The following is a 21,374-nucleotide window of genomic DNA, read 5'->3' on the forward strand; positions in this document are numbered from 1 at the left end:
ATGTGAATATACACATATTCATGCACGTTCTACTTTGTGCTCTCCCAGCAAATTAGCAGCAGTCAATGTTTCTTTCTACTGTGAGCAAGCTAAACTTTAAATTGGTTGCGTGCGGTTTCTATGGCAACTCGACGCCCCCAGTTGCGACCCACTGCAGCTGCTTGGAAAACAATTTGTCTCTCCTCGAAAGTAAATTCAAGCCGCTTAGCTTTCTTTGCGTTTGTAGAATTATCCAGCTGTGTAGGATCAAGTCATTCAGTCTCCTTGTGGAAAGCCTGCAAGGCATGATTTAAGATATACTACTTTGGTTTCCATGACAACCGAGCAACATTGTGAACCAGCAGCCTTACTTGGACTGCATTTGTATACCCGGTACAACAAAATGGACCAGCTCAGCCAAGACAGAAGGGACAAGGAAGAATTTCACTCAGGTCTGCAATTATAAAAGTAGAACAGTCATCCATTTGTGTAAACAGTTGCGCTTTGTTTTCTATGCTTAAAGAGCAACTCAACAGCAGCAGTGGGTTTGAACCAGGTCGACCGTTTCTAAAAGCGGATCCCTGTGACTTTCTGTTGGATGCCATTGACGCTCAGCTCAGGAAGCTGCAAGTCTGTCGTTTTCTGTTCTAAATCGTACATCAAATATTCAGTGAATGAATAAACTTGATTGAAACAAATGCACGCAGGTCAAGCATCAGCAGCATGACTGTATCAATTCAGGTAAGACGCACCTCATCGAATATTTGAATGTTATTTCTGTTGATGTTTTCTCATCTGGTGTGTTCAGTTGCACCTTTAGGTTGAGTCAGTCTTTGAGTAAAGATACCGGTCTTGGCAGCACAGTGTCCCGCACAAATGATACCCAATGTCTTGTCGGAACTGCAAGTTACTCCAGCAGTGGAACAAACACTGGGTAAGATGTCATTCAGGAGAAAACCGGATTTTCTTTATGACAGCAAAGTTTTGTTTTTGTTGGGAGTTGGGACTTGTCGTTGTTCCTGCCTACAGTTTGTGGAGCTTGGAGTTATTCTTTATTTAATATTCAATTTTTCATTTCATATCATTGGAAGACTTAAATTGACATTTGTTTCTGAAAGAAAAAAAAAAAATCTAGGTCAAATCTGCTGTCTTTTGGTTCTCAGATTATGAGGATGTAAATATCAATGTTTTCTTTTATTATTTGCACAAACCATAAATTTAAATCAATTCCTTTCAATGCTGACCCGATCCGACGTTGAACATCTAAAAATGTGCTGCTCATGTATGACACTTGTCTTTTTGCCTGCAGAGAGTACAAGCTCCGTGGCTCCTGCAACACGTGAAATGGCCACGTGGGAACTGGACGTATGGACAAGCAGCAAAGTGCAGATGGAGTCTCACAAAGAACAGGTCATGTGGAGACTAGAGAGACTTCTTGGAGAAACTTGTAAGCAGGGGGATATGTCAAGGGACCCTCATCCTCCTTCCGAAAGTATTTGTACGGAAGATTTTGTGAGGTGCTTTAGAGAGGAGATGGTTGAACTGGCATTGCCAGAGGGGAGCATTACAGAGCTCAACAAAGAGGACGCTGAAAGGACACTGATGACATCAGATGTGGACCCTTGCGTATGTGACCAAAATGGTATTAGAAGTTCTAAAAACATAGCGAGCGTTGCCTTTATCCAACATAAGCCAGACCAAAGTGAGGATCTGGCAAGACGTCCTTCTGAAACATCTGGAGTTCAGACTTCACACGGTGGTGAGAAAAGAGGATTCACAGACACGAAACCAGAGTCCCGCTGATTTTGTGTGAGTGACAGAGACTTTATTGAACTGTTTTTTTTCTTCCCTTTCAGTCTTTTTCAGCACAGAGGTTGAAAAAGAACACCAAAACCCAAAGCACATTTCTTCTCCGAAGGTCAGGCGGTTAGCAGGTATCGGACACACATTACTGCATTTGCATGTGTCCAACACAAGACAACCAGGATCAGTTTTAAATGACCCTCTCTAAACAATATTCTGTTTTAACACTGCTCAGTTAGCATAGCTTTACTTCTCAATGCTATTCTTTGTTTCACAGGAGTACCTGTGTGGAATTTTGACACAGTGTCCATTGACAGTGACCTTGATTCGGTCTGCACAGATCAAGTCAGGCAGGTCCTCCACAGACGAGCTGGTAAGAGTTGACAAAGAGAGACAATATCAACTATCCAGGATTTGTATTGATTGGATGCACAATAAATGACAAAATACAATCAAAATCTGAATCAGACTTGCAACATTCAAGGTGGCACGCTCACATTCCTGCTGTAACACACACAACAGATTTTCAATTTACATTTGGTTTCAGATTAGACTTTTTCCCAACATTTCACCGTACAAGGCATTAACTAATTAATTAAACAAGGCATGAAAGATGACTAACGTTCTTTGTCCACAAAGTTCAACGACCCACCAGAGCTGATCGAAACAAAAGTACTCTGCATAAAAAGCAGCATACATGCAGGTAAAAAGAGAGGAAGAGCAAAGCACACTTGTTTCTATGTATTGTAATTTATTTTTCATTGCTAGAACTCTGTCTATGGAGGACGATGACAAGGAAGACTCGAAAGGACACCGGAGCAGGGGGTCCGAGCTTGAGCAAGCCTCAGAGAAGATGCACTCAGCTTGGGAGAAGATGAGCGAGCGCCTCACTTCCCTCAGACAAGTATGTTGCCGCCAAATGGCGTGCATTTGGTCAACTGCCTGTGAACAAGCATCCTTGTGTTTGTTTGATTTAGAAATGTGAGAAAGAGGAGGAGACTCTCCGCATGAAAAAGTCTCATTTAACGGAGGTCGAACTCTCCCTTTCTGAGCTGCAATTGAGAAGAAAGGTAAAGTGTAAAATATTCATTCAGCCATTTATCAGAGAAATTAATGATGGGTTTTTTTTCTTCCCAGCATGCCTTTCATGATCTTGAGCGGCTTAGTACAGAGTCTGGGCACCTAGAAACAGAGAAGAGGCAGTTAGAGGTCTTGCTCAAGGATTGTAAAGCAGAGGTAGACTCATTAAGGTATGGATTCAAACTTTGTCGGCATAAAGCAGGACTGTGATAAGACAAAATTATTTCAAAAAGTTGTTTGTTGTGTTGTACAGTTGCCAGCTGCAGAAACTTCAAAAGCAAAAGGAGTCATTCCTCTGTCAAGTCCGGAATTTGCAAGAAGAACTAAAGAACAAACAACTTAAGCAGCTGTCTAAGGTGCTAACAGTTCAGCAATCTCAGGTATATATATTTTTTGAAGTGGGGCACACTTGACTTATTAGTCCAACGACCTCACAAACAGACCAACACGGTGATGTCAGAGCTGGAGAGACAGTTGGCTTCTGCCAAAGCTGAACTATTCTCCGAGCAACGACGGGCAAGAGAGAAGCAAGAATCCATGCAACAAGTACAATATTACAGGGCGACCTCATTTTCCAAGTCTGTACTTTTATGCTAATATTATTGAACCAACAGATGCTGGAGGAAACTTGTGAGGAACTGATGAGGGCCTCAGAGGCAGAGACCTCACTGAGGAACAGATGTGCATGTCTAGAGGAGACGCAGAAGCAGAAAAACAAAGAGACAGAGGTGACTCTTTAGAAACCGTGCTTCTAATTCCTGTCCAGTAAATCACACAACAGCAGTTGTGCAATACTTTTACAGAAGCGCTGTTTTGATTTTAGGCTCTGGAATGTCAAGCACAGGAACTAGAGGGAAAACTTGGAGCATGCACAGTCAAGGTGGAAACCCTGGAGAAAATGTTGGGTCAGAAGGAGCAACAAGTGCAAGAGCTACGGGAACAGCATGGAGGCTTGCAAACAGAAAGAGACAAAGTAAAAGGAGAGCTCGAGTTCATGAAAAGCCAACAGCGCAATGCTGTTAAAGAAGCTGAAGAACACGCCCACGCAATGATGGTGAGAATTTAGAATCGTCAAAGTTATCCACAACATTTGACTAAGACTTCATGAAATATTTCAGGAGGCAGCGCTGAAGCAGCAGAGAAAAGATTTAGCCTTGGTTCACGAAGAGCAAGTACAAACGGTAAGTGGTCATCATAGTTTTCCAAATTAAAAGTTTTTATTTTGATTCAATACATAGATAATCAGTCCCATTTCAAAATATTAAAATAAAAAATAAAAAAATAAAAAATATTGAAATAAGATATTGAAATTCCAACCATATGGACAATTTTAAATAAAAAAAACGTATCTAAAAGATTCCTCAATTATTAAAAATAACTATTGATTATATTTATAATCGATTACTTGTCGCACCTCTACAACAAGAAAGATTTAATAACCTGAGTGACTGAAGAGTATATGATTGATCAAATACTGGCAGCTGAGAAATTCACTGGAGCACCAGAAGGAGGAGTCAAGGAAACATGAAGAAGAGCTGCATGCACAAACATTACAGAAGGTACCGTCAACCATTTGAGTTTTGAACTCTTCATTACCTGAACATTGTGCCCGCTCTCATTCAGGTGCAAAAAGCCATCGATGAGGAGAGGACAAAGTGGGAGGCAGAGAAGATTGCAGCTGTACACTTCCACTGTGGTTTATTAGAAGAACAAAACAGGAGGAGCCTGGAAGCTACCAGGAGTGAGCTGCATCGAGAGAACACCAAGGCGCTTACTCTTCAGCGTCATGTGACGGAGCTGCAAAATGTACGTTAGCTTTCGACAATTCAGCTTGTCAAAAATTTCTAATCCCGATCAGTTGTTCTTGTCGCTTTCACTTCCATAAGCGTGTGCAGGAGCTGGAGGCTGAGCGCTCTTTGCAGCAGCGAGAGCAGGAGTCTCTGCTCTCTGCCATTTGCAGGTCGCTCAAGCAGGAGCAACAGGACGAGCTGGACAAGTTGCAGAAACACATGCTGCAAGTACGAGATGACCTCCTCACAAACTCTGAGCCTGCGCTCTTAAACTGCTACTCCTCTTTTATAGGAGAGTGAGAAGACTGTGATGAAGCTTGAGCAGGCTGCACAGCAGGCCAAGGAGGAAACAGAGCAGATCCGCGAGATGCTTGAAGAGCAGCAGATCATCCAAAATGAAGTCAGAGCTGAGCAGGAGCAGCAACTCGCGGTTTGGGCTCAGGAGCTGGTGGCGGAATGCGACTTTCTACACCTCTTGGTAGAGAAGAACGGCGGCCAACAAAATACTGTGCAGCTCCCTCCCGGGTATGCAAAAACAATAAAGCAAATGTAATCAAAATTTGTAACAAAACTACACATTGAATTAAATGATTTAGTGGACACATTCCTGACAAAGGTTTTGCACATGACAGCTCCACCATAGACGAGGCTCTTGTGCAACTGAAAGGTCAACAAGACTCATTGAAGCATTTGATTGAGTCCCTTCATCAAGAGGTTGATTCTCAAAGGCAAGCGAGTCAACAGCTGTTCAAAGACAAGGTAAAATTTGGCCAAGTGAATATTCACACATAGCCCAGTTTACGGACAGCTAAGTTCAGAAGGGTTTGCTTCCAGGAGCGAGAGTTGAGGATTCAGAGGGAGCAGATGAGGATGGAGAGAAACCAAGCCTTGGATTCTCTGAAGGAGTGTCTCATTCAGGTATGCATGCAACTTTCAGGTATGTGTGTGTTTAAAAAAAAAAAAAAAAAAAAAACTGGTCCGGTTGTACCCAAACTGAATTCCTGGATGAATCAAATTTGATTGACCCAGGAGCACATTGAGGAGCTCAGTAGTTTGAAATGGTCTCATGTGAGTGACGGAGGACTGGAGGTCTCACTTCGCAAGCAACTGGAGGCCAAAGACATGGAGCTGAGGCAAGTCCAGAAGAACATGACTCAATGGAAGGAACAGACCACTGCCCGACTAGCCTGCAAGTTTGAGGAAGAGTTGACTGCCGAATTGGAAAGGTGACATGCATATCAGGGCAACATTTGAATACCATTTCAGGAGTTCAATTCAAAAAGTGAAATATAGATTACGCAAACCAGACTGAAATGTTACATGATTTGGATGATTATAGTTAACAAAATCCCAACATTTTACCACCTTAACCCATAGATGCACAAGTGACTGTGACAAGTGACACTCTTCCATAAGTGGGTCAAAAATGACCCATATTAGAATCGATGTGGTTTTATGCCATTTTGGTAGAGTAATTCACTTCTATGATATTAGGTATTACTATATCTAGGACCACACAACAATGATTTAATGTTTGAAATATCTTTATTTTGAACTTTTTAACTTCTTTGAAAAAGAAGTTAAAACCTTAACAATTTTTCTTGTGAAGATATTTAAAAAAAAAAAAAAAAAAAAAGCTCACCGGGTCATTTTTTACCCACGTATGTATGCATCTAAGGGTTAAATCAAACTACAGAATGAAATCAACTCTGGTATGATATTGAAATGTATTGCACTGCAATCAAATTGTTCCTCTGAACAGGAAAAAATCTTTCTTTACAGACTCACACTGTGTATTTAAAATGTGCCATTCATTTTTGCCATCCTACAGGTGCAGAACAAAGTTATTAAGTGGCAGGTAAATGTGCTGTAGCCTATAAACCAATTGAACAATAGTCATAGTTACTATTACTGTACTTAACCAGCATGATGTAACCATCACCCAAACTGATATCTCACAATCAGTTGATTCGCCCATTGATGTAACATATGACTAATGTAATAGGTTAGCTAACATCTCCAAATGTGTTTCGGTTTCTTTTTCAGAAAGACGTCAACAAATGAAGAGGAAAAGCTGAGGGTAGACGGTCAAAGAAAGCTTAGTGCAAAGGTACCATTTCTCATCACGAGAAACTTACAAGCACGTGAATACAGTTGGAGGAAATACTTTTTGTTTCCATCAGCATCACGATGATTCCCATTCGGACTGCTTGACATACGTCTACGCTGCCCCCCCAGAGCCCTTCAGATGTGGCCTCATTAAAACTTGTGCATTACTTGCAGAGCAGAGTCAAGCAGCTCCGTGTAGAGAACCAGACATGGATGCCAACAGGATCTAACCTTCATACAGTCAGCGCATTTTTTAGTGTCAATATGGCAACACTTTTGTGTGATGCATTTTCAGTGGGCATGCAAAGTAGTATTTCTAATACTGCTCAATTTTGTTTGTTTTACAGCTTGAGCAAGAGAGTATGAAAGCTTGAGAGCCTCGCCTATCAGGCCAACCGCAAGTTAAGGATTTGAAACGTTACAGTATTGTTTTAAAGATTGTCTTGTCACTTGAGGCGATATAGCTGTTGCATTTTGCTTTTGTATCTTTTACAATGAATCATTCACTGTTGCCTGTACTTAAGATAGGTCACGGTGACAAATGACACAAGGTCATCTTTTGAACTTTCCTCCGTGTTGAGGTTTTATGGCTTAACATTGCAGAGGTTTACAGATTTCACACTGAAATCTCATAAAGCTCGTCTTTGTGGGAATCCCTTATATGCTCATAAATGTTACATCATGTTAAGTTGTAAAGGCTAAACGGCACAAAGATACATTCAACTTCTGCAATAAATATTTTGTCACCTATATGAACCAGAATCTGGATTAGTGTCACGTATCAAAGGATGGTTGGTTTTTGCATACATACAGCACACTTTTTCAACAAAAGTATGAAGCATCATTTTACTAGAAAACAAAGGAAAAATGTCTCATTGCTGCGAGCATGCAGAAAAACACAAATCCAATCAAAAGAGAAATTTCCAAGATTTCGTAAACTCCTGTAAACTCAAATAGCATTCTTGCTAAGCAATATAGAAATATGATCCTTCAAGTACAAGGTCATGCATATTAGCATTGGGAGGAATCATGTTCCTCATTTATGACGGCATAAGGGTCCAAAAATCAGGGGTTGTGCTCTGCAGATTACCGAAAAGCAAAGCAAAAAAAAGAACAACAAAATACACCTGCCAGTGTAATGTAAACAGTTTACTAGACTTTGGCAAATGCTTAGAATTGGTAAGAGAATGAATTCCTCTACCCTGACACAGGCTGTGTGAATGTTGCTATGAAGCAAGTTGACAGATTTCACTCAAGTTGCAAAATGTGACCAAAGCAGCGGATGATTCCGACAAGTCTAAAGAAAGCAACTTAGTCCCAAACATGACATGTCCGAGTAGTCTTGCTCCTTCTTACATTTCCATGTCCTCCTCTCCACAGCTTTCAGCGACGGGAAAGTTAAGGAGAGGGCTGTGCGTGTCGACGGGAGTGCTGTGCGGGGTGGGCGAAGGACATGGAGTGGGGGGCTGTCGCAAAACAGTCTGTTTCCTCTGTTTCTGCAAGGAGCCTTTTAGTCTGCGACAGAAGGGGTTCTCTGGTGGCCGCCACAACACCAGCTCCATGCAGGAATGGCTCCTAAACAAATGACGTAGCAGGAGTCAGTGGCAAAGTAAAATGTCCAGAGAGATTTTTTTTTTTTTTCTCTATTTCACTTGACAATCTGAAAGCAGAGAACATACACAGATTGGGCTACTGTGTGTGGGAGAATGTCACTGATGCCTCGCTGCAGGCCTTCCTTCAAACTGTCCGAGATGACCAACACCGGCCTTCGTTGGGCTGGCTCCACATCGAGATCCTCGTCATCGTCCTCCAGCGTTATTCTAGTCAATGATAGATCAGTCTTAATGGGACAACGTGGTGATCTTTTTTAATTTTTCAGTGCCATCTCAAGAATGCAACAACTAAGTTTGAAGTGCCTGCATTTTGAAGCACAAACACGATGGTGTCTCAGATAGACCACGCTTTGCAAGCCTCCCACCAATTTCTTCAGCAGAGATACAAACAAAATGTCATCACAAATTAGTTTTAGTCAGTGTATGCTGTAGTCATTGAGCGGCAAATTTGTGATCGGGTGTTTTGTCTCCTTCGAGTAATTGATCCAGTGGTGCGGAACAAGCTGGGTCATGCAGCTTAAAGCTAAAAAATACACATCTGAAGACTTGAATGTATTGCAAGTCCGCCGTATCGTCGCTATGTTACATACCTGTTTTCAATCTCCCGAAGTCTCCTCTGAGCTGCCTCGATCTCCATGCAGGAGCTCGCCGTCTCAGGTCGGGATGGGGAAGAAGAGGGCAGCAGTGGTGTCAGGTTGCGAGGGGCTGGGCAAGGCTGTGGTGGAGCATGGCTGGCTTGGAGGGTACTCAAAGTAGAACAATTGTTAGGAGAAGGCCAGTCAGGACTCCCAGTGACGTGTGACATGTCCAATTCGGTTTCCGCTGATATTCTTCTCCGTTTGGCAAGACATCCTCTGAAAGAATAGAAAAAGGCTTTTGGAGAAAAAAAAATCTAACACGCTTCCACTGTATCATAACCAAGGCTGTTTTATACATACTCATCATCAACTCTCCTCCTGTGCTTCCTGAGGCACCTCGTCTCCCAACTGCTGTGATAGAGGATATATTTTACGCAAATGTTTGGTAGAAAACTGTGGGGAAATGTATACAAATACTAAACCTTACCTGTTGGACAGCGTTCCACTCTGCAGTTGACCAGATGTACATGTAGATCCAAGATCGAATTCAGGAAGGTTTGTGGGCCCCGAAAACGTGCACATGCTTGGTAGAAAACCCAGCTGGCTGCTGGTGGGCGCCAAGTGATGCATGATGGTTCAGTAGGTCAAACTACATTTAAAAAAAAAACATGGTTGGTGAAACGTGGAAAGATAGCTCAAACAGTCTTGATTTACAGAACTATTTCATTACAACCTAGCACTTTAAGTGTTGGTAAACATGTCAGAGGGACGACCAGACGGGGTCAACCCTTTGGATATGAGCGCATTCAAACAAAATTACTGCTGTAAAATACATGTATAGTATACACACGACACAAATTATAGCACCATCCACCTAAAAGTGCAACTTCGTGGTGTCTAAAATAAGACGTTTGCTTAACGACAACTGCCCTGCCCCTTTTTGCAATGTTGTTTAGCTTTACTGTTTGTTTTGCTAGCTCGTGTACGTTACATTCAACCCCACAGTAAGATAGCAAAATAGAACAGTAAACATGCACAACCTTATTTACCTAATAAAGTAGCGTTCACAAATCGCGTCCAATGTTTGGTCCCCGCAGCTTGCAGTAAATGCAGATAGTTGCACGTAGCAAACTCATCGAAGAATCGACAAGATTCTGGAAAACGCGCAAAGAACCCTGGGAGTTGTAGTTGTTGACGAATCGGCAGTGGGAGGAACAAATCCCGTTCGTGCAAACGTTGGAAATTCATGTTTTAATCTCACTCTGACTCCATAAGCAACACAGTGTGTGAGACAAGACAGAACTTGGGTCAATTCTGCAACAAGATAGGTTTTCTGAATTTCCGGGTTATTGGCGAGCTCCTCCTCCGTGTTCGCAAATAGTAAGTCACGTGACACCGTGGAGGTCTTATCATCCCAGCTGAATAACTTGTCGCGTTACTCTGGACTGACGCTCCAAGAAGGTAACACATGACTACATGTTTGACAAAAGTAACGTTATGATGACGGGTTACTTTCATATGACGTCACCAGGAGCGTGTTTATATGTAAAGTTGTTTATTTATACTGATGTGGTTTGATTGGCAATTTAGAGCGTACCGTTTTCTCCTTCAAACTAATTAAACTTGATGAATACTTCAGGACTTTGTATTGAACACTTCTGGTTGTTGTCTTATTTGTTCAAACACTTTAGAAGACTGGTGTTAATTTTTGGATCTTCTTTTGTTTTTCTCTTTTTGAAGGTAACCAGGATGTATCATTTAGTCTTAGTTTTCGGGCTACTGGCATTGGCCTCCAGTTTACCTTGCGGTAAGTGTTGAGTACACTATTGTGAAATTTGGGAAGAATCCAGGTTAAAAACAAACCTGATTCGATGATCTGGATGGCTACCGATTTTGCAATTTCCTCATGAGTGTTTCCCAATCTCTGAACAAAGGCATATTTTTGCATTCATAATGTCACGTACACTAACAATTATCTCAAAAAAGAAAAATACTCTTCAATAGATTCTTATTCAATAGTACTAAAAATAGGAAGTGTGTCCAAACTTGTTTTGTTCGAAAGGGGAATTGAAGAAAGATACACACAAATCTTAAAAAATAAATTTCAGATCAAGTCAATTAAATTGGATAAAGTTCTGTGGCACACCTGCACATAGGTGAATTGCTGTTCTCCGCCAAACGGTTTCGGCATGGTCAATTGCACGATCTGGGTCCAAGTCCGGTCAAATATCCTGCCGTTTTAGAAATACAATCATGTTCAGTTTATATTGTTAACGTTATGGTGCAGTTTAACGTTGTGGTTGTAGTTTACATAAGTGTAGAACTGCCTTGCTGTCTAAAACTCTTGTTACCTAATTTATTAGCTATGATGCAATGCAGTAAGATGGAGCGTTCATTATCATGGAATGCCGTTATACACGTGCATCACTGTTAATTAAAACCAATCATCTTTGTAAAGGCATAACTGCTTTGCCCTTTTAAAAATTGACAGTGAACAATCACTTTAATGAACATATTGAGAACATTTAGTACCAAAGGCTCCTTTATGTATTGTATAAAACCCAAGTCCACGTGCCTTAGTTTCGTCCTGATGTTCTTGCTGAACCAGCAATTCTGAGTGTGACACGTTGAAGTCAGCAAGCCGTGGGTTCAGCAACTGCTTTTATGCACAGTGTGCCATTTTCTGTCTGTCTGTTTTAACCCAGATAATTCTGCATCCAACCATGAGCTGCTGCTTTCACTAAATAAAGATCTTCTACGCTCTCTGGAGGGACAAGAAGGACTTCCTAATCCCAGTGTCCACTTGGCATTACGGCTATCACACTTGCACAACCTTTTAAAAGAGGGGGAACATTTAAATCGACTGACAACTAATCTACACAATGACCTTCAAAGGTAATTTGTCAGAATGGCCACTTTTTGAGTTGAGTATGAAGATTGAATCCCTTATCTCACTGTGTCATGACCTTTTGTGCACTTTAGCGTCCTCTCTGGCGGTCAGCCTTTAACCGGCCGCTTGGCATTGTATGCTCTGGCCTTGAAGTCATCTTGCTATGACCTCAACACAGTCACCTTCACTGTAGGTGACAAGAGTGAGACACTGCTGACGGTCCTCAAGAAACAGATGGAACGAGAGAAAGAATACATAGCCTGTAAGTTTACTACTGTTTTCTTTTTTTTTGGTCATAAATTCTATTTGGCTGTCTATACAGTAGCCCTTCATTATCATTGCCAGGATGTTGGTCTTAAATTTTATCCAGTAGTTCAAATGATCTGTCTTCTCCTGTCCAGTCAGCCAACGCCCTTTGACTAACTATTACCAGTACTCATTGGGTGTACTCGCTCTATGCGTGAGTGGCATCAGGGTCAACAACCACGTTGTCAACAAGCTCATCAAGGCAGTCGAACATGAGGACTTTCAGCATGGAAACAGTGAGAGCATTGGTGGGTAAACCTCTTTCAGATGTGTGCTGTCATAGTTTATGCTTGTACTATAGGTGTTATTGATAGTAAATATTTGAATTAAATACAGATGGTCCAATAAAAAGTGTCATCAGCCTTCATTTTGATAATTCCATCAAGGCCTCTCCCACTTGTGGTTCATAGATACGTATGCTATGGCTGCAATGGCCCTCCAGTGTGTGAAGAATTCTGGGAGTTATGTACACAATGCTGTTGAGCTTGACACGGCCCTGACCAACATCAAGGAGAAGCTCTTGACATCACAAAGGAGCGATGGTCATTTTGGAAATGAGTTCAGCACTGGCCTCGTTGTTCAAGTAAGAACCATTTTTATAGTGGAACCGCTGAAGTCTGGTAGTATGGTTGGATCAACCGTTTCTTGTTTCCGCATCATCCAAAGCCCAAATCTTCTTGAATGCTGTGTTCAGGCTTTTCTGGCAATGGGTGTTCCGGTGTCAGAGTGTGCTGCCTCACTGGAGGCCATTAGGAGGGATGCAAGAGGCAACAAATACCAGAACCCCATGGCAATATCTCAGCTCCTACCAGCTCTGCAGCAGAAATCCTACTTGACTGTTCAAAGCAAGAGCTGCCTCAATGAGGACAGTAGGTGCCGCTTTAGTCTTTATATCTTTGTGACCTTTAGCCGGTGTCTACATTGTCACTTGTTTGCCTACATACAGACACGCTGGTTCTCGAGCCCACCGACCCCGTGGTCGTCGTGCCCAGTACGACCAAAGTGGCCGTGATGGTGGAAGTGGTGACATCAAGCGGGACATCCACTGTGTATTCACTGGATGTGCCCAAGGAAAGCACTCTGTTGGAGGCCCTTCACCTCCTCAAGGAAATAAACAATGGCTTCACGTAAGTTTTTTTTTTTTTTTTTTCTTCTTTCATAGTATGTGTTCTTGAAATATAAATTGGTGTGTGCATGCAGGTTTGAGAATGAATCAAGCCTATGGGGACCATTCTTAAGTGTGGTGAATGGAGAGCGGGCCAGACAAAGTGACCGCAAATACTGGCACCTCTCGTCTGACGGCACTTCTCTCACTGAAGGTGAAAACACACACACATGCGCTGTCCATAAGTCGCATAATACAAAAACTAACTTGTTTTTCTCCTCAATCCTGTGTTGTTTTACATATTGCTGCATTGTTTCTGTGTTTTAGGTATTGCTGATTACAAACTAAAAGTGGATCAAAAGATCACCCTAAAAAACACAAGCTATTAATGCTGAAATCAATCACAAGTGATCCAGTGGTGAGCCGTTTGGAGCACAAGCAACTTTGATTCCTTTCAGTCCAATCACATGTAAACTGATAAGTGAATAAATGTTTCTAATGGCTCCACAGTTTTATTCAATTGAAATGTAATTGCAAAAAGTTTTTTTTTCTGGTTTCAAAAGTTGTTTGTGTGTAATATAAGGTCTTAACACTGGTTCAGTCATAACGGCCCCTTGGATGGAAACCATAACTACAATGTGGCTCTTGACAAGAATGTCATGATTAAGGAGAATTGCATTTTAATAGAAGTGATCTTTGCTGGTTGCAAAAAGATTAATCCAGAAAAAATGTGTACTGGATTTACAAAATGTCATTCTTATTTAGGTCTCACACACCGTGCAAAATATAATTTGTTAGGTTCTAAGAAAACTGTATTTCTAATAATTACTATCGAAAAAACATTTAAAGCAGAAAAGTACAGTGCTGAACTGATGATATCCCCCGTCCCATATAATGGTTTATTTTGAAAACCTACATGCCGGAAGTACGTCATCATCTTTTCCGGAGTCAGCTCGTGTCATTCGTTCGCCATCATGGAAAGCTGCAATGGTACTTGGAAATGCTACTACAATTCAAATTGATATTTCGTTTCGTACAGTCAAGCGGATGGAGATAAACGATCTTGAGATAAACGTTTTAATGCCTCAAGACAGCAAGAACGGAGTAATACTTGACAAAATAACTTGAGTAGCACTGCTACCTAGCATAATGGTTTTCCTGCACAGGTGCATCCTCAGTCGGTTGTTCCTAACAAAACCGCAGACAAGACTCTTGAGGCTGTGTGAAACCCGTGACTACTTGCACCGAGATATTGCTCCACCAAAACATAAGGGAAGTACCATGGCTAAAAGAATGTACTCCGGTGCAGCCTTGTCAACTCAAGATGGACTGAAGAGAGTTTCTATTGAGGGAAATATTGGTAAATTCCATTTTCCAGAGATTGTGTGTAATCCACCACAACAATTGCAACTGTCCCTGTGTCTTTTGCAATTTTAGCTGTTGGAAAGTCAACATTTACAGGACTATTGAGAGCAGCTTGTCCAGACTGGGAGGTGGTTTCAGAACCTGTCAGTCAATGGCAGAACATTGACAGCGGGTCCTCAAAGGTGCGTGCAGGCTTTCGTGTCATCACCACAAAAATCTAAAAAAAACAACAATTATTTGTGCAGAAATTGCTTATGAATGCTGATGCTTGTAATGCTTCAAAGTGCTTGAGAAATAAGAAAGGGGAAACAAATGAAAAGAATCTCTGATTGTTTTTGTAATTTCATTGCAAAAATAAATTCCATCAACACAACTTATTTATATGATCTCTGCTGCTTTGTCACTACAGGAGAAAACTGTGAGTAACCTGCTGGAGATGATGTACCAGGATCCTCAGCGCTGGTCCTACACCTTCCAGACATACTCGTGCATGAGCCGCTTCAAAACACAGCTCCAGCCCGCGCCTGCTCGCCAACTTCCCTCACAGGGAGCGCCCGTGCAGGTTTATGAACGTTCCGTCTACAGTGACAGGTCAGTCAGATGCTTTATTATTGCACCGGAGGACTTGTGGCCACAATGGCCATATAATCTAACGACATTAGCCTTATTGCATAATTGTCAGTTGGACTATTTATGTTGTTTTTGAAAAAGTAGCACTTTATTCCGAATGTGACTTTAAAATATTCTCTCATTTACTTTTCCCTTGCAGATACATTTTTGCCCTGAACATGTATGAGCTGGGCTGTATCAACTCGACAGAGTGGGCCGTCTACCAGGACTGGCACTCGCTGCTTGTGAACCAGTTTGGACACCAGGTGGCACTAGAAGGCATCATCTATCTCAAAGCACCACCTGAGGTCTGCACAAGCTCTTACCATTAAAGGTATCAACATTGCATTTGTGGCCGTGTTTAATTCGTGACAAACATGTATATGTTAGAAATGTATGGAGCGCCTGCATCGTCGAGGGAGGCAGGAGGAGAAGACCGTGCAGCTGGACTATCTCCAGAAGTTACATGAGCAGCATGAGAGGTGGCTTGTGGAGAAAAAAACGGAGTAAGTGAAGATAGAATTTCTATACTGGATCTCATTGAATGTAATCACTTTAAGAAAGTATCTTTTTATTTAGTTTCAATTTGTCAAAAGTGAAACATGGCTCCACTATCTTCTCTCAGGATCCATTTTGAGTGGTTGAAAAAGATCCCCGTGCTGGAACTGGATGCCAGTGTGGAGTTTCAGAATGATCCCAAAGCACAAGAGAACTTCATCACACAGGTGGGGAGAGGACTGTTAGAAAATCGCTGCTGCTATGCAAACATTCGCCACAAGAGGGCGCTTTGTTCACGTTGGAATTATGATTGTGCATTTTCAGCAATGAACGTTTGGTCTTTTTCATCCTTCAGGTGAAGGATTTCTTCATTGCTTTATGAGGACAGTGTCATTGCACGTGTGAATACATCAGTCGAAAGGGGCATGTGACGTGAATCCTGACCTCCACACTCTGTCATTAAAAAGTTGACTACAATAAGGTAATATGCTATTACTGTCGGATCACAGCTTGAAGCACCATTGTTTTTATTTGAATGTTCACTTGCATTGCTTTGCTCTGTTCTGTTACATGCTAAGTAATGTGATACAATCCAAAGCTTTATCAAAATGTCTTTTGAAAGATAGTGCTCACTTCTGATTTATGCTGTTAGGTGTTAATTCCTCCTAGTTTTGCTATTTTGCTCTCAGAAATCTCTCTCTATCTCATACTGCAACTACAAATGTATCATAGATAACCACAATGTGTTTCAAATAAGACAAGACAAAACTGAGCATTATTTTGTAAAGGCATATTTTGACTTTTATTATTCATCCATCTGACATCATACACACACATAGTGATAATCTTGACCAATTGGTTGAACTTGTGACATGATTTGTGATAATTGTTACATTACATGTTTGTGTTTTTTTAATACAGTACGCTCCTAGTTGTTTGTGTTAATAAAGTTTTATCTTTTTCACTTTGGTGGTCTTCTCTTGCTTCTACTTAACATTGAGGTGTTAATGGCTGTAGGCATTGTAGGTGTTAATTCTTAACCGATTGCTGCTTCTCCACAGGATTAAGGCTTTTGAGTGAATAGAAAAGCTTTGGGCAGTGTGACAGGACAATGACCTTGGTGAAATAGCATTTTTTTTTGTTGATCCACTGTTTGTGGTGGTCTCTGATGTGCTCTGGTGATCAGAGGGCTCATCGGGATTCCTGGAGTGGTCAGGGGTCATCAAAGGGCAGCTGTCTGCTATAAAGGGGCCTGTCTGCTCTTCAGTCTGTGCGTCACTTCAACCTGAGAGAAGTTGAGAGAGGGAAGCAAGACCTTAACCTCTCGTGCTTGCAGTTTCACTCCAAAATGGTCTTCTACGTGCTTCTTTTCTGTTCTTTTGGATTGGTCTGGTCTACGCAGAAGCCCAAGTATCACACAGCGCCGGGGAGCAGTGTAGCCCTGAGGAACGTTTCCCTGCACCCTCACGGCAAGTTCCCTCTGTACATGATGCAGCTGTATCGCTCTTTCAGAGCGGCCGACGTGTCAACAGCGGCCGATTACACCAGTAGACCTGCTCGAGAGTCAGACTCCATCATCAGTCTCATGGCAAATGGTGAGTCAATCATAGTTTTGTATTTGCTCCTCGTTTCTCCAGTAGATCTCTGAACGCTGTTATCTGAGATCTGACCCCCTCACCCTTTTTACAGCCCAGCAAGTGTCAAAATGCTTATTCCACTTTAAAGGCTTTGTCCGTTTTATGTGTGAGGGTGTGTATATTAGCCCTCAGACGGCCTTGCACAAGGGGGTCAATATACATCCTGTCCTGTTTCGCCTCCCACCTCAGTGTTTTGACATTTGTCCAAGGATCTGGTTTGTCCAGTCACCAAGCCTCCCTCTGTTCTGGAAAGCCCTTTGAACATTTATTCAATATTCATGAGAAGGTCCTCCTGGTACACACTTTGTCCTCACAAGTTCATTCATCAGACTTGTAGAACTGGGTTTTAATAGTTAATGGTTTTCCACTATTGTGTGACATTTGGCACCCGAGTAGGACTACAGCGAGGCAAAACAATTTTTACATGTGTATGCTACTACTGCTAATAAACATTAAGACATCATTAGTTGTAGTTCATTTTGACTTCTGTTACAGAGTAAATTTGTTATTTATTGTTGTTGTTTTTAAATGCTTTGATTTGTAGTTAATATATTTAATAGTGGCTTTAATTTTCATTTTTATAATTTTCATTAGCTTTCATTAAACACTGTCTACGAGTGTGCAGTTTTGCAACACTACTAATTTGTGTCATAAACATGTTCACGCTTAAGACGTTTCTTTTACAGTGTGCTTAACTGGATTGACCTTAATTGACCTTTAGCTAAATACTAAGGCTATCAAATAGAATCATTAGCAACACACAATTTTTCACTCATAATTTATTGCACTTGTCAGATAGTGAATCAATGCTTAAATAAGCTGTTTCAAAATGTATTCTCATTGCTTTAGTTTCCATCCATCCATTTTCTATACCACTTGTCTTTCAGAATTCAGAGCGCCTGCAGGATATTGCGTAAATGACATTTGTTAACCTTCTAATGCACTGAATTGTCTTTTGACAGAACATGAGATTCCCACTGGAAATTGAACAAGTGCTTAAACCGCTTCCACATTTTGCTTTCTATTCACTTTTTTTTTTTTTTTTACTCCAAGGTTGCCGTCAAGCGGACAACAGATGGACCGTTACTTTCGACATGTCATCCATTTCAACCAGCGACAGAATCCACTTAGCAGAGCTCCGCATCCGACTGCCGGGCCTATCCGCACACAGACGGGCCTTAGTGGATTTGTATCACTCCCGAAACTGTGAGCATGAGGCGGACCCGTCCTGCCATGACGAGCGCCTTCTCCTGGGGAGCGTCAGCGCGTCAGCCAGCAAGTCTTCATGGAAGGTTTTCAATGTCACTACACTTTTGAGGTACTGGCTCTACCAAAGAGACAGACTGTCAGGCCAAGAGGCCTTGGGAGAACTGGACCTTGGGAGCGGTTCTGGGGATTTTGAGGAGATACCAAGCAAGGGTCTTTTCAAAATTCCAGGAAGCCAAAGTTGTCCCACCTCTGTTCGAGCAATGATGGTGCTATTCTTCAAACATGACGCCCCTCAGGAAGGTCACTCGGCCTACAGCCTAATACACACTGTGGAAAACTCCAAGTACGTCACAATGGAGCGAAGCAGTGGCGAAAGCCAAATCCGGCGCCACAAAAGGAACAGGATGGAGACGGTAATGATGGCAGCCGGGCCCGGGCCCACCACGCCGCCGGATGTCATGCAGCGGCCCCTTTGTCGCAAAGTGGACATGTGGGTGGACTTCGAGCACATCGGCTGGGACGAGTGGATCATACATCCAAAACGCTTCAACGCTTATCGCTGCGTGGGGGAGTGTCCGACACCCCTGGACGAATCCTTCAACCCCACCAACCACGCGTACATGCAAGTAAGACGATTTGAGCGCGGTTGGTTTGATAAGCGGAGCTGCTGACTCATGTTTTCTCTCATGTTATTGTTACAGAGCCTTTTGAAATACCACCACCCAGAGAGGATGAGCTGCCCGTCCTGTGTACCGATGCGCCTCGGGCCTTTGTCCATGTTGTACTATGAGAACGACGACCTGACCCTGCGCCATCACGAGGACATGATCGTTGAAGAGTGCGGCTGTCACTGAGTGGCCTGACGCAGTTCAACAAACATCCCCCCTGGCAACAAGGGTGATGCTACCATCATCTATACAGGGTGTTACACAATACTTTCTTATGTCTTTAGTATTAAAAGGTTTATATATTTATACTCTATATTGTATATTTTGTACATAAAATATCCCGAATTTATTAAAACTTTATTTTTAACAAGTGTTGTGCTTTATCTTTTCTGACACATTTAGGTAAATGGAATAATGATAGCTCACCTATTCAGGGTACTCATTGAAATCTCAAATAATACTAATCGAACAGTGGTTGGCCATGTATTTGGTAACTAAACCTTCAGTGGGGTTTTACCTGACTGACTCAATCCCACCACTATGGCACGTGATAATAAGAAATCATCCATACATATTATACTGTGCATCATCTGGTGTGCCCAACCGCTCGGCCATCGGTGCTTCGAAATAACTTCGTTCTATGGCTCCACGTCCTCAGCACTGCAAACCTTTGTGCCGGTACACCATAAGAAGTAAATGACGGGATTTTTTTTTACCTCATCTAATATGTATCAAGCATACGAGCTGGTGTTTTAGAACAGCCTAGACAAGTAAATAACAAAAAAGAAAATAAAAAATTGCTAAACTTCTAAAAAGTTACTTATTTTTCTCTCTGTTGAGAGAAGCGCGCATTGCAACGCGGATAGTTCTGCAGGGAGAAGTTTGACAAGCGTTAGTACATACACGCTTAGCACATTTCGCAGGGGTGTGGAGTCGAACCCAGGTGTTCGAGCGCAGCGACGGAGCCACTCGCTAAACGTGGCGAGCTCGGCGATCATCCCGCTTTCACTTCGAGTTATTCTTATCCGTTCAGTATTTCGTTACGCGCGTTGGGTAAGTACATAATAGTGTTGGCTCGTGAGTGAACGATTCGTTCAAAAGAACGATTTTCTTTCAGTGAACGAGAGTGAATGAATCACTTCCTAAAGTGATTGGTTCTTTTTTCAGTTCATATGACTTCAACCAGTAGGTGTCGGTAATGCACATTGAAGCTGGTGCCACCTCGTCGTAAAACAAAACGAAGAAGAAAATGACGTAACTTCCCGTTCTCGAACGAGTCGTGAATTGCATTTCCCGTTCACCAACGGAACGGATCTGTGAGGGAACGAGTCAGTGAGAGATTTGCATTTCCAGTTCATCGCGAGAACGGATCAGTGAGGGAACGAGTCTTGACTTTCCCGTTCGCGGACGAGTCAACGAGTGAACTGCCTTCCCGTGCAGCAGCGGATCAGTCAGGGAAAGTAGTGTAGGCTCGTGAATGAACGATTCGTTTAAAAGAACAAATCTTTTCAGTGAACGAGTGAACGAATCACTTCCTAAGGTGATTCTTCTCTTTGGGCAATCTTAATTTTATAACACTTACAGTAGTTTTTAAATAACGTGTATGCATATACACGCCCAAATGTTGTTATCTAATATATCTACTGCAATTTCACATTAGATTGCTGGTTTGAAATTTACTTTTATTATTATTATTTTAATAAACATTTATGTTACAACTTGTCTGGTGTTTTATTCCTTGTTTTTATTTTTTTGGGCATGAAAACATAAAAATCTGACATTTGGTTAACTGCTTTATATGACAATATGGATATGTGTTTTACGTTGTGTAATATGTGTTGGTGTCCCCCAAAATAAAGAGCAAGTAGTCAAATACACATTCTTGACACGTACAAAAAAAATGCATAAAGTTATTAGGTACACCTGAAAATGGTGGTGTACCTCCGTGTGACGTCACAGATCAACCAGCCAAGCATGTTGGAATGCGGCCCCGAGGACTAGAGCTTGACATTGTGACCTTTGACCATGATAATTCCCTAATAAAGTGGCCTGTTATTAGGTACACTTGAAAATGGCGGTGTACCTAATGGAGTGTCCATGTGATTCCCTCGTTAAGTGCACCTGCGTGAAAAGTT

At 41.9% G+C, this 21,374-nt stretch overlaps 5 protein-coding genes across 13 annotated transcripts; 4 read left to right on the forward strand and 1 right to left on the reverse strand.

Moving 5' to 3' along the window:
- The first annotated feature begins 32 nt into the window (after positions 1-32).
- On the forward strand, positions 33-7,523 carry si:ch211-102c2.8 (trichohyalin). Of its 8 annotated transcripts, none has more exons than XM_037260035.1 (27): positions 40-431; positions 503-609; positions 687-720; positions 788-913; positions 1,289-1,738; positions 1,836-1,913; positions 2,060-2,155; positions 2,422-2,485; positions 2,551-2,686; positions 2,760-2,852; positions 2,920-3,032; positions 3,116-3,242; positions 3,304-3,408; positions 3,477-3,590; positions 3,686-3,916; positions 3,981-4,043; positions 4,344-4,421; positions 4,486-4,668; positions 4,749-4,880; positions 4,945-5,177; positions 5,285-5,411; positions 5,487-5,570; positions 5,682-5,878; positions 6,484-6,510; positions 6,699-6,762; positions 6,936-7,001; positions 7,109-7,523. In XM_037260035.1, the coding sequence occupies exons 4-27, from the start codon at positions 856-858 to the stop codon at positions 7,133-7,135; spliced, it is 2,946 nt and encodes a 981-aa protein (XP_037115930.1). In that variant the 5' UTR covers positions 40-431; positions 503-609; positions 687-720; positions 788-855; the 3' UTR covers positions 7,136-7,523. The 8 variants fall into 8 exon arrangements, with proteins under 8 accessions (XP_037115925.1, XP_037115922.1, XP_037115926.1 ...); XM_037260033.1 differs by having other exon boundaries at positions 42-431; positions 6,836-7,001; XM_037260030.1 differs by having other exon boundaries at positions 33-431; positions 800-913; positions 6,936-7,523.
- Positions 7,524-7,579: 56 nt separating this feature from the next.
- ccdc117 (coiled-coil domain containing 117) lies at positions 7,580-10,165 on the reverse strand. 2 transcript variants are annotated; one of them, XM_037260047.1, is made up of 6 exons: positions 10,002-10,165; positions 9,440-9,601; positions 9,313-9,360; positions 8,965-9,228; positions 8,441-8,581; positions 7,580-8,336 (listed from the first exon to the last, which is right to left on the reverse strand). In XM_037260047.1, the coding sequence occupies exons 2-6, from the start codon at positions 9,580-9,582 to the stop codon at positions 8,114-8,116; spliced, it is 819 nt and encodes a 272-aa protein (XP_037115942.1). In that variant the 5' UTR covers positions 9,583-9,601; positions 10,002-10,165; the 3' UTR covers positions 7,580-8,113. The 2 variants fall into 2 exon arrangements, with proteins under 2 accessions (XP_037115942.1, XP_037115941.1); XM_037260046.1 differs by having other exon boundaries at positions 9,313-9,363; positions 10,002-10,164.
- A 41-nt stretch (positions 10,166-10,206) lies between these two features.
- On the forward strand, positions 10,207-13,762 carry tcn2 (transcobalamin II). The gene is made up of 10 exons (XM_037260042.1): positions 10,207-10,413; positions 10,693-10,759; positions 11,658-11,847; positions 11,935-12,104; positions 12,244-12,396; positions 12,559-12,731; positions 12,843-13,017; positions 13,095-13,275; positions 13,349-13,467; positions 13,581-13,762. The coding sequence occupies exons 2-10, from the start codon at positions 10,702-10,704 to the stop codon at positions 13,640-13,642; spliced, it is 1,281 nt and encodes a 426-aa protein (XP_037115937.1). The 5' UTR covers positions 10,207-10,413; positions 10,693-10,701; the 3' UTR covers positions 13,643-13,762.
- Positions 13,763-14,207: 445 nt separating this feature from the next.
- Positions 14,208-16,689, forward strand: LOC119127852 (deoxycytidine kinase-like). The gene is made up of 7 exons (XM_037260045.1): positions 14,208-14,613; positions 14,691-14,800; positions 15,028-15,209; positions 15,388-15,535; positions 15,618-15,733; positions 15,853-15,952; positions 16,081-16,689. The coding sequence occupies exons 1-7, from the start codon at positions 14,403-14,405 to the stop codon at positions 16,105-16,107; spliced, it is 894 nt and encodes a 297-aa protein (XP_037115940.1). The 5' UTR covers positions 14,208-14,402; the 3' UTR covers positions 16,108-16,689.
- Positions 16,690-16,767: 78 nt separating this feature from the next.
- Positions 16,768-19,574, forward strand: spaw (southpaw). The gene is made up of 3 exons (XM_037260043.1): positions 16,768-17,320; positions 18,416-19,197; positions 19,273-19,574. The coding sequence occupies exons 1-3, from the start codon at positions 17,074-17,076 to the stop codon at positions 19,423-19,425; spliced, it is 1,182 nt and encodes a 393-aa protein (XP_037115938.1). The 5' UTR covers positions 16,768-17,073; the 3' UTR covers positions 19,426-19,574.
- The last annotated feature ends 1,800 nt before the right edge of the window (positions 19,575-21,374 follow it).

This window comes from Syngnathus acus, chromosome 9 (assembly GCF_901709675.1).
Source record: "Syngnathus acus chromosome 9, fSynAcu1.2, whole genome shotgun sequence".
NCBI classification, from domain to species: domain Eukaryota; kingdom Metazoa; phylum Chordata; class Actinopteri; order Syngnathiformes; family Syngnathidae; genus Syngnathus; species Syngnathus acus.